Below are 17,393 nucleotides of genomic sequence, written 5' to 3' on the forward strand. Positions count from 1 at the left end.
TTCTTTCTAACCTGAGGCCAATACGAGTGAACTGACTTGCCCGGAGATAGTCAGTAACAAGGCTGGCTTCAGAATTGTTGGGATCAGAAGTGTGTTTCTCCTTTATAACAGAGGGGTGCTCATATTGGGCAATGCTTTCTGGTGGAGAAAAAAAATATATTTTATGTACTTTCCCAGCTTTATTCAAAGTTATAAGAACTAAAAATGATTGTAAGCTATTCCAGAGATTATTATTAAAGTCTGTTCCTTGAGGACTATGATATTCTGCTTGCCTGTGAAACTCCCTCTCTTTTTCTAGATAAAACAAATGTTTACTGAGATGTGACTCTCCTTAATTTATCTGTGGTCAAGTCCATATGCGCTATTAAAAGCCAATATTTTGTAATGAAATTAAACTTGAAATTACATTAATGCTAATGTAAGTGATTAAGAGAATATACTTAGTGAAAAACATCAATACACTTCTTGTAATTGAATTTTATCTTCTAATACTGTTTGCTCCTTAAGGGAATGTCTCTTTAAGGCATTCTACTTATAAACTTCTTGCTCATTTAAAAACATAAATTAATTCTGAAACCTGCTCAGAGGGTTTTTTTTCCCTTTATTACAAACAATTAGTTTAATCAATTAACAGCTGAAATTGTATCTGTAGTCATTATTAGGTTTAATTGCTGAGAAATATGTTGTGTCTTTTTAATTGGGAAAAATGTATCACAATTTTTAATAGCCTTTTTACTTTCCAAGGGCAAAGACTTTATGAGCATAAAATAATACAAAGCTGAATCAAAAATAATATATGTATTTTTGTATAATATATTTATATATTTTATGTTATTTTAAATTATTTTATTATTATATAATATTTTACATATTCTATTGTGGTTGATGTATTAATTATATATTATCTAATATAAGTATGTTATTAATTATTCTATTACATTACATCATATTATATACTTTTAAGAGTATGCATGGTTCTGCCTATGGACATAAACATAATTTTTTACATAAGTTTTTTTAATGTTTAATTATTTTTAAGAGACAGAGACAGAGTGTGAGCAGGGGAGGGGCAGAGAGAGGGAGATACAGAATCGGAAGCAGGCTCCAGGCTCTGAGCTGTCAGCACAGAACTCGATATGGGACTTGAACCCACAAACCGTGAGATCATGACCTGAGCCGAAGTTGGATGCTTAACCGAGTGAGCCACCCACGTGCCCTGACATAATACTTTTTATATGTGACATGAATCAGCTTTTCTCTGAAAAGCCTCGTCTTGCATTTTGATATATGAATGTCATATATTACATTATATATCATTTAGGCTTACGTTAGATGTCCTTCACTACTTTATATACATTTTAATACAGCAACTTTAAGGAAATTTCAGAGGCTTGAGAATTATATCAAAAATCAATTATTTCTCATACAATATTGTCATCGTGTCTCAGCCATTTTTCTGTATCCTTGCACAGAAGAATCCACTTATTACATGTGTAGATATGCCCTGTGTACCTGTATAAAGATGCAAATACCATGTCATTCACATCTAGATGAACTAGAGAGGTTTCCATTATATGTTTGACAAGCCTTTCACCAGGAAACAGGCACTAAATTACGTACAATTGCCAATTTGCATTTTGCGTGTCTTCATAAGAGATACAAAGTTAACACCCAATTCTGACAACTTGCTTTTTGCTTTTAGTTGTCATCTTGTAATATGGAAACGTGATGCATTTGCAATGTTTCAAACCTTCCGTTTTCTGCATGTTGAAATTTTATTCTTCTCTAAAATTTGGCTACAGCAAAGAATTTGTAAAATGATGGCTTGATGCAATTAGCATCCCTGGCCTTTTTCCACGATGCACCTTTTTTCCTTGGGCTTTTTGTCCAAATGCAACTCATTGAATCAGCTAACATTCCTGCCACTCATTCAAGAGATACCAGTAACTCACCATACTTGTGAATATACCTAGAGAAGCAGACGTGTGTGCAGAAGGATTACTACATTGTCTGCTACCATGAAAGGGAGAAAAAAGGTGTTTATTGAAATGAATTGCAGTGTGGTTGATGAAACAACCAGAAAACTATCTCCAGAGGGAGGGACTTGGCTTGAGGCAGTGTCCGTAGCAGGTAATAATACATGCTCAGCACGTACTTGTGTGGAAGTCCTACCAGTGAGTAAGAGGTTTGGAAGGGAGATGAGATGGATGTTTATACAGCGAGTAACAAATCGTCATTCTTATTGTTATTGAAATTGTTACGGAAATTGTGTCCACTTGGACACATCTCCAATCAGGATGCCCCATCCCTTTACATTAAATGTTTCAGTAATCGTATCTTTAAGAAGGAAGCCAAAAGGGAGATAAAGCAAAGAGAAGAGAGGAACTAGGCTTGCAGTTCAACTCTGGGATGTTAAAGATAATCAAATGACAATTTTCCAAGGCCTTAAGAGTGTATTCTTGTGGGTTAGATCAAGGAACATGCACGGTGGACTGAAGGTCTGACCCAGGGAGGGAGATTATCGTGTTCTGCTCCCTTGTTAATTCCCTTTCACACCCAGTATGAAGTTTGTCTCCGGGGGCTGCTAAGTGATCTTTAACCTCTTGCGAACTTGAGTCTCTCATCTGGAAATGGTGATCACAGGGTTATTGTGAGGCTAGCGTGAAATGAAGCAAGTGAATGTTCACATGATGCCTTGCCCACTGAGAGGAAACACTTCGGTTACTGTGTGCATGATTTCAATAACATGATGAGAGGGTGGTGGTGATGACTGAAATGGCAAATATGACAAATAATAAGGTCAAAGTTTCACTTCTCCGCTAAAGTTTTGATAATTTATAAATCTTCTAACCTTTTAATCTTTCAGCAACAAACTTTATCACCTTTATTTAATCTAGTATATTTTCCCATGTCATTAACTATGTGAAGTGAAAGTACCATGATAACTGTGTGTGTGTGTGTGTGTGTGTGTGTGTGTGTGTGCGCGCGCGCGTATGTTGTTTCCAGTTTGGGCCACTTTAATCACAATTAGCTGTGGGATAATCTGGTGTAATGAGAAGGGCATAGACTTTGACATTAGTGTATTTAGGTCTTGAATCCCAATTCTTGTTCTGCCTTCTATTAGGAATATGATGCTGTAGATACTATTCAACCTCTTCAAGCCTCAGTTTATCATTGAAAGAATAGCAATAAGACATGCTTATAGAATGATTAAGCTTTAAAAGAATTAATATATGCTAAGTGTCTGCTGAGAGTCTGGAACAGGGTTTATGCACAAGAAATCACGGTTGCTGCTTATTACATTGTTGATGTTATGATTGTTCCTGAGACTGGGACAGTCCTTTGCTCCAAAGCCACATGACCAAAGGTGAATACAACTTGCTAACTTATTTTAGAACTTTTGAAAATCATTCAAGAGTGTTTTAAATCATTCATTGAGTTCAATCAATAATCTTAAGATATGAGATTTTACCAGCTGTAGTCACCATTTTTTCTCTTCAGTGATATTATCGACACATATATTCCTTCAGCAAAACTTTTATTATTATATTTTTTGAACAACATGATAACCAGGAGATCCCTAGAAATTTTCAACAATTTAATAATAGATGTATTATATATATATATATATATATATATATATGCAAAAACATGCAAGTACATATATACACAAAAGTATGATACATAATTTTATACACACATATATAAAATGTGTGTGTATATATCTTCAGGAATATATATGAAATGTACATATGTATATGTGTTTTGTGTGGATGTGTATGTCCTTGTGATAGACTTCTAGACAGGCTTCAAAACAGATTTTTATTTTCTTTTAAGGGAATATAATGATTCTTTTAGACATACTTGTTAAATATTTTCCTAAGTGAAACACTTAAGAAGACCATTGTAATAAATTGCAACCTGGAAGACTACATTTGTCCAAAATATGCATCATCTGAAGCAGAAAAATGAATTTTTTTTTCCTTGGAAAAGACTGATTAGGTGTATATGTGAGTATGCATGTAGATTTATGTTTCAAGATGATAATGGTTACACCAGGGCAATTTGAAAAGGGGAAGAACAATTTTTTCACTTAGACATTATTTTCCTTAAGGTAGAATTGATATATATATTTTAACGATTGTTTCATTCCAGCTACTACCTTGTAAAATGACATTATAAGACAGAAGTGCAGAATTTAAAATGTGACTAAACCATTATGATTAACAAACATATGCTTGAACAGTTGATTAAATACTTGTAATAAATAAACGTAGGTTCTTAGCTCATGAAGAATTAAAAAGTAAAATCTGTCTCTTCATTGTTTTAACTTTTGTCTCATTTTCCACCTTAAATATATTTTTCCCTTCCTAAGCAACATATTTTTTAGTGACGAGAAAAAGTATAAATAAATTAAGTAAAATATGAATTAAAGAGTTTGCTGAAGCCATAAACTTGAAAAATATAAATCATTATATTTATAGATTATTGAAAAGGCAGGGGGTTTAAAGAATAACAAATGGAGGCATTTTGAAACATATCAATTGATTTGACTATGGAAAAATTAGAAACATCTGTCTGTAATAACAGAAATGACTATAAAGTGTCAGACACTGGAAATAATTAGGATAAATAAAATGTAAATACCTGTTTAAAATTGTTTAAAAAATATAAAGTAAGTAAATATATAATATAATATATATATAATATAAAGTAAGTAAAAATACCACCTCATTAGAGATCAAAAAAAAAAAAAGAGTAAACTAAGGGTATGAATCAACTTTTCTGTTATTAAAAGTTTTGGAAATATGCAATCTCATTGAACTCACTATTAATACTAGCAAATGTTGAAATCAAAGGGTTCTTCTAGACACAGAACATTTATAGGGTTTTTGGGTTGTTGCTTGCTTGTGTCTTTGGTAACACAACCCGTGCTAGTAGGGTATGAATCCCACACTGCTTATGGGAATGGAAAATGGTTTAATTTTTCTGGAAGACCAGGAGGCTATATCTGCATCAAAAGCCTTAAAATGGTCTGATGCTTGACTTGGGAGTTACTTTTTGAGAGGATTTCTGTAAGAAAATGTCATAAAGTATTGAAACGTGACTTACAGCATTTAAAAAATGAAATCCAACCAAAGTAAAGGTATTCATAATGAATAATTTGTTTTTGTTATCATGTCTTGAAAAAAGCGTCTACAACTCTAACTATAATAATGAGGAAAACACAAGGAGATGAAGTTTTATATATAGTGTAATCATAAGTTAAAAATAATTTGTATGTTTAGGTTCATACACAGTGGTTACAAATATACATGATTATAATTATGTATATATGATTTATATGTAAGGAAATATATTTAACATTTTGTGTGGTGGTATCACAATTGATTTTTCCCTTAAATTACTATAATCCATATTTGCTAAAATAGGCATAAATTACTTTTATAACCAGAAAAAACAAGTAGAAAATCTACTTCTCAGGTTAGTCGCTTTAAAATTTATTTCAAAGAAACTTTATTTATTATGATACTTCTTTGAGGGTACTGACTTAAGATTCTAGGGCTACCAAAATAACATAAACAGGATTTCTGTTTTCCAGAATTTCAGAATCCTGTGCAAAACTCATAATTAATACTATATTTATAGCATTAGGACATCTACTGACTTCAAGAATGAATGAATGAATGAATGAATGAATGCTGTGCCAGCAGTAAGCAAGCATGGCTATCAGAGTTCACAGTGGATCTCAGAATGGATTGGATTCTTGCTGCATCTGGCTGGACTTTAAAAGCATAAATCAGATTTCACATGAAAGATAAGGGTTCAAAGAGGCAGAGAATTCCAGAATGGGGAAATACCTTGATTTAAAGAATGGAAGCAACTCTTGTGCCTGTGGTGTTGGGTGAGTTATGATAGCCTGTATGACGAGAGTACAAAGTAAACAATGGAGTGAAATAATTAGCCAGAAAAGACAATGTTGAAGTTCACTGTGGTGTGTCTGGGGCATTGACTGTTTTCTGGAGGAAGTGGGGAGCCGTAATATGATTTTGTGGGGGTCTCACCGAGAGTACTTGGGCAGAAGTGTGGCTGCAGGATTACAAGTGACCTGTACGTGCAACAGTAGACGCCATATCAATAGTTCAGGAACTGAATCAAGAAACTGACATTGGAAATGTGAATATAGGTGACAGATTTGAGAAGCATTTCTGAAGTAGAATTAAACGCTTTTTGGATCATTTGAGTGCCGTTACCTGAGCCCCGCTTCACGCAGAACCTAGAGTCGGACTCTGGGGATGTTAACTAAGAATGTGCATTTTAACAAGCTCTCAGGGGATGCCAAATGCATACCGATGTTTGGGGGGCATGGGTTGGTCACCTAACCTGAGCCAAAGGGCCAAGGATGCTGAGACCTCACCATTCAAAGGATATGAATCCTTGAGACCCCAAGGATTCAAAGACCTTAGAGTCTGAGAAAGATGCTCTCAACTGCAGAACATCCAGGATGTGACTCCCATGGAATCAAGGGCTGAGTTTAAGGTCGGATGGCTCTTAAGGTTCAAAAACTGTAGGAAATAATTTTTTTTTAACCTTGTACACTTGGCATATTGCTGAGTTCAGCTGAACCGAAGTGGAATAAAATCATTTATTTATTAAAAAAAATTTTTTTTAACATTTATTTATTTTTGAGAGACAGAGAGAGACAGAGCATGAGCAGGGGAGGGGCAGAGAGAGAGGGAGACACAGAGTCTGAAGCAGGCTGCAGGCTCTGAGCAAGCTGTCAGCACAGAGCCTGATGGTGGGGATCGATCCCACGAGATCACGACCTGAGCCGAAGCTGGACTCCCAGCGGACTGAGCCACCCAGGCGCCCCTCTATTTTGTCTTTAAAGCCACGGAATTGTAAGGCTGTTTTTTGATTAGTGAGTTTTACATAATTGACCATGTAAGCAAGCACAAATACATAAAACCAAATAGCTTACATGGCTTGAAATAACAACATGTGATGTTTCTCATATGCCTAGTAGTTGATCAGAGATTATACATAAAGGGGATCTGCAGATCTAGAAAAAGAAGGTGGAGCTGGTGTATGCCCATGATGTTGCATTCAAAAGCAGGTCTGAAACCAAGATGTGGCTCTCATTTTATCAATATATCTGATTTTAAAGTGAAATTTGGTGGGGCGCCTGAGTGGTGCAGTCGGTTGGGCATCCGACTCTAGCTCAGGTCATGATCTCACGGTTCGTGAGTTCGAACCCCGCGTCAGGCTCTGTGCTGACAGCTCAGAGCCTGGAGCCTACTTCGAATTCTGTGTCTCCCTCTCTCTGTGCCCCTCCCCCACTCACACTCTGTCTCTCTCTTTCAAAAATAAAGATTAAAAAAAATTTTAAGTGAAATTTTGGCACCCAAAGTAAAATCTGCAGTTCCCATAGAAGCCTTAGGTATACACTTGTCTAATAATTCTTTCATAAAGCAGAGGTTCTGAGTCAAAGTTGTTGATAAATGAGAGAGGAGGACAAGGGAATAATTTAAGAAGCACCCAATCAATAGATCAGAATTAAAGATGGGAAAAAAAAATAGAAGCAAAAAACTATTAAAAAAGCTAAAGATAGGCCAAAGATGCTATTGTTACAAATAATATCATCAAAATCTAAAGTTAGGAGAATTTTATACATACGTTTAATTCTCGTAATATCAGAAAGAAAGCAATATAACTTCCTTGTGGAGCCTCACGAATGGTCTCTGTCACCACTGTGTAATTCTGCTTTATAATGTGAACACAGCCACGGATGATACGTCCACAAATGGACATTCCGGGTGCCCATTAGAAGTTCATAGACACTGCCACTCGAATTCGATATAATTTTCATGTGTCAAAAAACATTCTTTTGTGTTTTTTTTTGGTTTCATTTGGTTTTGTTCAACTGTTTAAACACACAAAACAGAAATTCTTGCTTATGAGCTGTACAAAAATAGGCAGCGGGCTGTATTTGGGAAGTGGGTTGTATGTTGCCAACCACTGACGGTTACCTTGACGTTAGATGTAAAAAAGCCACAGTTACTTACGTGTTTATTTTTTTATGTATGTTTTAGAGTTTCCATCTCTTTGCTCACTCCAAAGGACAGGAAGAACACTTTCAGTGACAGCACTAACAGCTCTGGCTGACCTCAGGACACCCACCTATGGATAAGGGAATGCATGGAGGCAGCAGGCTCACTGCCTCCCATAATTCCTGAAAAATTAGCTTTCCTTTCTCCAGTCACACTTTCCCTTCCTTGTTGCCCCGCCGATGCCATCCATGCTCTCCCAGGGCAATTTTCTGCAGGGTAAAGAGAACATGCAAAGAAATTTGGTGACTCTAAGCTTCTTTTTCAGTCAGATTGAAGTTTACAGCCCCCGTGCTGGAAATGGTGATTTTCCATAAGAGGGGTTACAGGAGGTGGAGAAATTGGCTCAGAGTGAGGAAACATGGAACTGATTTTTTATTTTCCTGAGAGCATCTGAAAATTAGTGCTGGTGTGGGGTCTATTGTTTTAAGAAATTAAATTTTATTCACAAGTCACGGTTACATTTAATTCCAAGGCCAACGAGACACTTGCTCGACAGTGCTTGGTCCTTTAAGTCTTTGGTAAATTACTGCTTGTTTTACATGTTAACTCACGAGGCACAAAAAAATCAAGTCAATGGAACTATGCCTACCTGTATTAATTTTATTCCAGTATCCATTTTAGTGTTGAAGTGCTAACGTTGAAATGCTTATTTCCGATTTTTTAAAAATCTCTTTATGGTTTTCATATTTTGGAAATTGAATAATTTTAAATAAATATATGGAGATTTATTATTGACATATCATCATTCTTCTGGTCTTTGGATAAAATATACTCAGTATCAGGAAGTGCTTAGTTTATTTCCTAGAGAAAGTAATGATTGAAGTAAATTAAAGATTCCTTGACATTTATGTTATTCTGCATGCGTTGAAGGATCAGTAGATAAGATCATTAACAGTGTCTGGGGTTTTACAATTTCCCAATCCAATTGCCTCTGTTCATTGCCTCCTATAACCATGTGAAGTATGATGTATGTGGCAATACATGAAATGTGTATATAAAGTATGTCCAATATACATAATATATATAAAGCATATACAAATATATATACTATGTGTATATGAATTAGGTACCAATATATATACAATGTATATAGGAAGGGCATACAACTTCAGAGAACTACATGACTTTTCAGTATGATAAAACAATCAAGATCCCAATCAAGTTAGTTAACTTTTTCCATTATAGCGTGTTGCTTCCGTCTAAAAACATTGCAAGGTAAGCTGCAGTTAGCATTTGGAATGAATGTGGTTTCTTCAGGTGATTTTTAAAAAATATATCTTTTGAACTTCATAATAGTTTTACATTTACAGAGAGGCTGCAAAGAGGGCACAGAGGGTTCCTGTATGCCCCACACCGAGTTTCCCCCTTTTTTAAATATCTTATATTGCTGCTGAGTATCAGTATTGAAACCGTATTTTTAAAGCCCACACATTACTTGGATTTTCTTAGTCTTTACGTACCTGTTTCAGGATCCTTTCCAGGATACCACACTAGTCAATTTCAGTTATCATGTCTCTTTGCCTTCTCTAGATTGCGACGGTTTCTCAGACTTCCCTTATTTTGGCCGATCTTAACAGTTTTGAGGATTTCTGGACTGGCATTTTATAGGGTATTTCTCATTTTGTGTTTGGTGTTTTTCTCATGGTTAGGTTGGGATTAACGGGTTTCGGAGAGGAGGAGCTCAGAGGCAATGTGCCTTTCTCGTCACATCATACCAAGGGTTCATACAGTCCACATGACTTCCCGTTGTCGATGACTGGTGTGCTGTGTATAGTGTTTGCCAGAGCTTCCCACGGTTAAGTTACCCTCCTCTTTCTTTCCATACCGTATCCTTGGGAAAGAAGTCACTGTATGTAGCCTGCTCTAAGGGATGAGGATTTATGTTTCCCTTCCTTGAGGAGGGACTTCACTGGATTTTATCTGCCTCAACTTATTAGCCAAGAATATTACCTCTGCCGGATCATGTTGTCCGAGAGATGTAACGAGATTCGTATTAATTGAGCAATTGTCTTACAATTGTCTCCTAATGTATGCTTGTTGTAAATCAAACCCAAGAGTTCTTTTAACTCCAGGTTGAAGTGAAATGGAATTTTACAGCTAAATTGAAACCGGTCTTGAAGAATTTCATGACAAATCATGGAATATTTTATGGGTAGTATTCTTAACACACCTCCTATAAATACTTAACATGTTATTTGCTATGTACAAACTAATAAATTGAAGCATCTTACTATCAGAGTGAAATGTAATTTTTAGACATGTTTTCTGCCATGTAAATTGCCATAGTGGTAACATTGGAGTTTAATGTCGGGAATTAAAAAGAATGTGCACCCTCCAGAAAGAAATATTGAAAAACAGATGCTATTTAAACGTAAACTCGGAAAATAGATTTACCTTCCACCAAATGAATCACATTCAACAAGTATTTATCTCATCTTAACACAGTAATAATTTTCTTGGGTATTTTAAATGAGAAAAAAAATATTTGACAACAACTTAACATGAGATGATTCTATAGCATTCTTTGTCAGACTTATTAAAATATTGAAATTAAAAAAATTTGAATTGGCTATTTTCTAATACCGTGTATTTAAATTCTCTTTAAAATATCTAGCCTTCATTCATGTACTGACAAGTGCTTTCTCACAGAATTTGTATTGACTATATATCTGGCCACCAAAAGAAAATAGTTTAATATTAAAAAGCCAGTCTGAGAAAAAGGAGCTGATTTTCTTCTATTAATATTTGAAACCATTAGATCAATCAAGTGGACACTTAACTATTTTAAAACAAAAATGTAAAGAACATGAAAATCATGCTTTGTAACCCTTTATTCTTAAACTTATTTTTTAGATTTTTAAAGAATGGATTATTCTTAAATTGACACACTTATATAGTATAAACTTCTAATTGGCAGAAAACACACACTTATAGGTAATGTAATGCGTTATACATGCGTAAAATGTAACGATAACTCTGAAATATATTAGCGATACTGTTGTTAGAGCAATTTAGGAAAAATATTATTTTTCAGTGACATGTACTGATTCGCACTCTTAAATATTAAACGAGATTAGATATTATCCAATTTGTGGGGAGAAGTAAATACAATGCAAATGTTGAAGTGATGTAAATATCCTACCTTAAAGAAGTTGGAGGTTTTGCAGTTTTATTGGAATGTGTAAGACCCAGTGAGATTTTACTGAGAAGAAAATTATCTGGAGAGCTTTCCAAGGGTGAACAAACACTGTTCAATGATGGTGGCTTCTATTCGTTCATAAAACTTTTATTGAGAGCTTAATGACTCTGTTCTGCATGTTGGGTCTGCTAATGGATAAAATTTGGGGCTTCCCCTCTGGGAATTCTATGTTATAAATTCCATTTTAAGAGTTTATAGTCACTCAATAAATTTTGCTTGTATTTCCACCCAAATAGAGTTACTGTATTTTTATTGCATGGGTTATCAAGTTCTAAAATATTAGAAATCTTTTGAAAAAATTCCAAGCCATTTTGGGCAATGTTCTGCTGGTGCAAAAACCTATTGGTTAGATTAAAACCTATTATCTGGTTAAACCTATTTAATAAACATCTAGAATTTCATTTAAAAGGAAAATACCTATGGCTGTGAAACATGGCTCATTCTTTCAAGGAACTTTGGTACAAATATACAAGGTATTTATCTACGAGTGCCATCTTCTGGACTCCAAATCCAAGCCGTTCATTTGGATTTATTTGATAAACACTTTTTATTCCCTCCTTAAAGCCATAAATATGTTTGTATTTTTTGAGTAGCACCCAGAGATGATAGTACCTATGCCAGTAACTATTATTATAATTTCTAGATAATATTCAGTAGATTGAGCCTGCTGTAGTAGAAAGAGTGTTCACTGTGGAGTCAGACAGATCCAAGTTCGGTAGAGGTCTGTCTCCCATGTAGTAATCTGAGACCTAGATGTACTTTCTCGATCTACTTTCTGAGACTCTGTTTTTTCACTTGTACTGGGTAGATAAATCCTAGCTTTCAGGGTAGCTGGGAGGATTCAGGGTAACATACACAGAGCTCTTCACACACGCTTGGCAGAGAGCAGGCATGAAAAACTCCCACGTGTTTGTCAGTGCGGCAGTGACAATACTTAGGCAATGATTTAGTGTTTTGAAAAATGACTTCACCTTCATTATCCAAGTTAACCCTTATATCGACTTCTGGAATTGAAATAGGATCCATTCAGCTATTCAGATAAAGACACCAGGAAGTACAATTGCAGGGAGGAGTTTGATACATCCAGGGTTTGATTTCTTGTCTTCTAGCTCTAGATCCTGCTGTCTCCATGAAGGATTGCGAATCATGAGAATTCAGTCTTGCCTTGTTCGCACCAGAAACTTACCTGCCTGGCTTTGGGCAACGTGTGCAGTTTCTTGAAGCCGTGGCTTCCTCACCTGGACATTGAGAACATTGTGCTCATTTATCTTCCCGATCCTTCCCAGTTGTACATGTACGCTGAAAGTCAGTATAGTGTAGTTGTTAAGGGCAAGGTGTTAGGAATGAACTCCTGGGATCCAATCCCGACTCTGACATCTGCTGGCTCTGTAAGCTTAGGCACATCACTAGATCTCTCTAAGTCTCATGTTAGTCATCTTTATGGATTAATGAATAGCACTTACTTCAAAGCATCATCATGGTGAGGAATGAATGAATGAAATTACGCAGAGTATGTAGCATGGGATCTGGTACAGAGTAAGCGTTATATAAGTATTGGTGCTGATATTTATGCTAAAATTGTAACATCTAATACAGTGACTCCAGCTGAGCTATTTTAACCCTTAAAGTCAAAGAGTAGATGTGCTTAGACACAGCTTCCTCATGCTGGATTGGTGGCCCGATCACATTCCTCTCCTTGTATGGCAGATGCAACTCGGTAGTTCTGTTCTAAAGAAGATTTACCAGAGGACATGACCACATATACCTACCAGGGTGCAATGTTCATCTTTCAAGAAATATGTTATGTCTATCCGTACACAGTCAGCTCTGAACCATCTCCTGGCACATAACTGACCCCAGGAATCTGTTTCTCTAAATTGCCTGGGTCAGCGTGAAGGCACAGGTCAATGATTCTAATTAGACATTTGCTGAAGCATCAAAAGCATGGAAAAAATTCTTTGCAAAAAATTATTTGGGCATTTAAATTCCAAGCATTCGATGCATAGGCAAAGTTGTTTTGGTAGAATTATGAAAAATCTTAATTCTGTATGTTTTTTATAAAAAAAAAGTTTTATTTCAAGAACAAAAATGTTCTTTAAAATCTTCAAAACATCTCATATTCATATCAGATCTCACTGAAAAGCAGTTCCAATAATTGAACTTAGACACCTAGAAGACAATGGAGTCAACATAAAAGTCATGGGTAAATACAAGGCAAATAGCTTTAAAAAAGAAAGGGTTATCTCTACACTGTGAGCTCCTGAAACTTATCAGAAAAATCTTCTCACCCAAATAGTTGTTTAATTATATCACAAAGTCAAGCACAAAACTTATTTATAGTCCCCATACGTCAATTTTGCTTCGTAAGAATTACAAAGGTAAAGAAACAGCTGACATTTTTTCAAAACCACGACTAGCACGGTGCAAAAAAAAAAAAAATGACGACAACAACAACAACACGATTGCTTTCGTTCCATTTTTTTTTGCTTCTGTATTCACTCTTTCTTTTTTGCTAGGTGGCATGCATGCAGTGGTTTCATGGAGACCATACAATGCTTGAGATGATTGAGAAAAAGCGTTGCTTGTGCAAGGAAATAAAAGCTAGACAGAAAACGGAAAAAGGCCTTTGCAAACAGGATAGCATGCCTATCCTACCCAGCTGGAAGAAGAATGCAGGGGCAAAGAAGTACAGCCCTCCACCCTACTCTAAGCAGCAAACGGTGTTCTGGGACACCGCCATATGACTGTGCGCAGGATGGCGTGAGGTCCACACGGAGAGGGAGGTCGACTCAGTCTTGAGATAAAGAACTGTTACGTGTCTTCTCTGTCGGGATGGAATGCCAGTGCTTCCCCGGAAAACCCATGGGAAGCTGTGCCTACTCACGGGCAACTTCAACGTAAAATGTATATTAATTGTATCCTTGCAATTAAGACACTTATTTATCCCGGATTATTTTGAATCCAAAAGATATTAAGATGTAAATATTTTACTAGTTTATGGGTGACACCTGAAATAATACACATTATACGGATATAAATTACAGAAATATCGAGAGTTTTACTATATGATATAATTTCGGTATTAACTGGTTTGTTATCTCTTTTATATGTAATCCCTTGATGCCTTTTATTATTAATTTTTGCATTTAAGACGTTATTATTTTTTTTCTGTCCACATTTGGCTTCTGTATGAGAGCTCACAGCTATAAAAATCATGTTCAATCACATAATATAAGATCTGGTGCTAGTAATGTAGAAATCGAGTATCATATTCGTCAAGAACATCTGTTGCTTTGTAAGTTTCTAAGGATTTGACAGGAAATGAATGCAAATGTGATGCTTAATTTGGACGTCCACATTACATCAATACCAATATTTTTGCTACATTGGCTTTATAAGAATTTCTCTTCAATATTGTCTTGTTTATACTAAGCAATCATTAGACTCCAGAGAAAGTTATTAGATATATTTGGATTTCCCAGCAGAACACATTTCCTTCAGAAATGACTTTAGGGACATGTGTCCTTGCATCATTGATCTGATTGGAGGAGACCAGGGTTCACTGTGACAATGGAAGGAATAAGGAATCAATAGCTAAATAGCATGACTGCTTTCAAGAAAGCAGGACCAGGGGCCTCACAGCCACTGCAATCACTATTTTTAAGTAACTTTTCACGTGTATGTTTGTTTCCCCTAGAAGATGAGAAATAAACATTCAGACGGACGCATTTACATATTTTAGTACATTAAATGCCAATCTTTCTCAAAATTAAGGCCCATTAACAAACTAGTGTTTCTTAAGTTTTTTCAAACGAGTTCTCACCACACTTTGGGGTCGCAATCTTCTGTGCATGACCATCACACCCGTTCTTACTGCTTAGGACACCATGACCAAAGAGTTTTGACCCCTTGTTTCTTTTATTTTGTTTCAAGGAAGAAGCGGGAAATGCAGGGGAGAGGGGGTGGAAGGGTGGATTCAATTTTATGTGGTGGTAAAATTTAAGTTAAACAAATCATATATATCTTTTAAGAATAACTTGTTAGTTGAATATAAATATTGCCACGGATGAATAAAAAGGAAACTATCGCGTATATTTTGTAATATTTAAATTACTATTTATGCTTCCTAAAATTGACAGTATGTGATTCTTCTCTAATAATCAATTTAGTATTATATTTCTGAGAGAAAAAGGTACGTGTTTGAAGTTATTGTCATAGTGGTTTTCCTCGTAAGGGTGTTGACAGCAAGAGTCACTGCTGCTCAATAAAACCAAATAACAGGAGTTAGGGAATTTTTGTAATCTATATTGCTAAAAACCTAGTGATGCTTTACCAGTAACCGTTCCTTTCAAGCCTTTGAAATGCTATAAAATAATTTTTTTAATATTTTATAAGTAATGGATATTTTGATGTCCAACTAGAATTCTGAAAGAATAAGGAAAAAGGGTAAGTGGGAGCATGTGTATCTGTTGTTTTTGCGTGAATGAGTTCTCAGCAGGAGAACTGTATACGTACAGTGCTTACTGAGGTTTTAGGTTTTGCTTGTATCACTGAAGTGGTTAAAAAACAAACAAAAAAGCAGGATCACAAGTACAGGAAATCATGGAGAGATCTTAAGTGGCTTCAATAAATCCTACTGCCGTGTTTCACCAGTTAGAGATTATATTTCAAACCCAACAATCAACGGAGTACCAATCTAAGAGGGATGGAAATGTGTTAAGATAAAATCAGCATAGACATAAAATGTGCTGAGGACCCGGGTTAGCCTGATTCAGGTCATTCTGACCACAGGTACTCAAGCCAATCAATGAGGTGGAAGACATCAATTCTCAGCATCTTGATGACGATCTTGGTGTATGTATATGTATATTCAGGCTCAGTATGGTAATGGCTGGATAATTCCTTTGAAATTTATATTTCGGTAACATATCCAAGTGTGTTTTTCAGATGCCAATCTTTCCCCCTATCTTTCTGGATAAGGGAGAAGATATTTCTCACTGCTGGCCACTTGTCAAGAAGGAAACAGAGGTACTGAAATGATGTGTGTTGGATTCAGACATTCCCATTTGTTCTGCCAAACTCATGATGTTGCCAGGTTTCATGGACTCTTTTTTCAAGCAAGTTATTTTCTGAGAAGGCAGCTTGTTTGAAAATCTGACCTTGGGCAACTATTTCTATTTAATATCTCCAAATCTTCCTTTCCACGGGAAGTAATTGAACGATCTGGAAAAGTGGCTTCGCTGATATTTGACTCCGTAACTTTTATTCAGTGCCCAAACCACTGTCCCTTGCAGCTTAGCTGATAGGGCCATAACCATTCTATAATTAATTTTCTCTTTGTGTAGCATTTCTTTGTATGGAGAAAAAGAAGTCGTTAGGATAAAAAGAAAAATCAGTGTATTCTCTCGTGGCAGTCAACCAGGATGCTTCAGTCTGTGAACTTGGTCAGATGATCAACATTCCACATACAGAACACAATGGGAAGGTATAGCTCATATTTTTAGCAGTGCCAAAGAGCAAACGGTATCCTGGCATGGTTATCGGGTGGGAAGAGCTCATACCTATGAGAAATGGTCTTTTCACAGCAAATTTTACAGAAACAGAACTTGATTGGCTGTCAGCAAGATGCTTTTCTATAGGAAGAACTTGTTAGCACACAAGAGACCAATTTCTTTAGAGTCGATGTAAGGGAAAAATCAAATTCTGCATTTCTGTGCGATGCCAGAAACTAGCATCTTCTGAGGTTTTATGGCAGTTCCTCACAGGAACACTGCTACCCTTTCCCCCATATTTATGCTGCGGACGCAAGTTCAGATGAAGGTGATTGATCTGCGTTAGGTGAAGGTTAATGTCCACCCATACAAAATATTCGGGAAAGTGAAAGAAAGCAAAAATTAAGAGGTTAACGTTTGTGATTTTAAAGAATATACACATTCAAATATCCAGAAATGGTCTGGATACAACAAGATACAACTTCCCTTTTCAAAACAGGATGTTGGGACTTGGGACACGGAGGTTCCATATAGTTTTGTTGAATGCTTCCAGAGAATAGAGAAACATTTTTCTTACTGCACTCTGGCTTT

General features: G+C 35.9%; 1 protein-coding gene across 1 annotated transcript in view; it reads left to right on the plus strand.

The window, feature by feature from the left end:
• NYAP2 (neuronal tyrosine-phosphorylated phosphoinositide-3-kinase adaptor 2) overlaps positions 1–14,191 on the plus strand; it is a 252,007-nt gene extending 237,816 nt beyond the window's left edge. The window contains exon 6 of the mRNA XM_042950330.1: positions 13,827–14,191. Within this exon, the coding sequence (XP_042806264.1) occupies positions 13,827–14,054 (228 nt within the window). The 3' untranslated portion in view covers positions 14,055–14,191. The remainder of the gene's footprint in view (positions 1–13,826) is intronic.
• Positions 14,192–17,393: the final 3,202 nt, after the last annotated feature.

Source organism: Panthera leo, chromosome C1 (assembly GCF_018350215.1).
Source record: "Panthera leo isolate Ple1 chromosome C1, P.leo_Ple1_pat1.1, whole genome shotgun sequence".
Classification (NCBI taxonomy): domain Eukaryota; kingdom Metazoa; phylum Chordata; class Mammalia; order Carnivora; family Felidae; genus Panthera; species Panthera leo.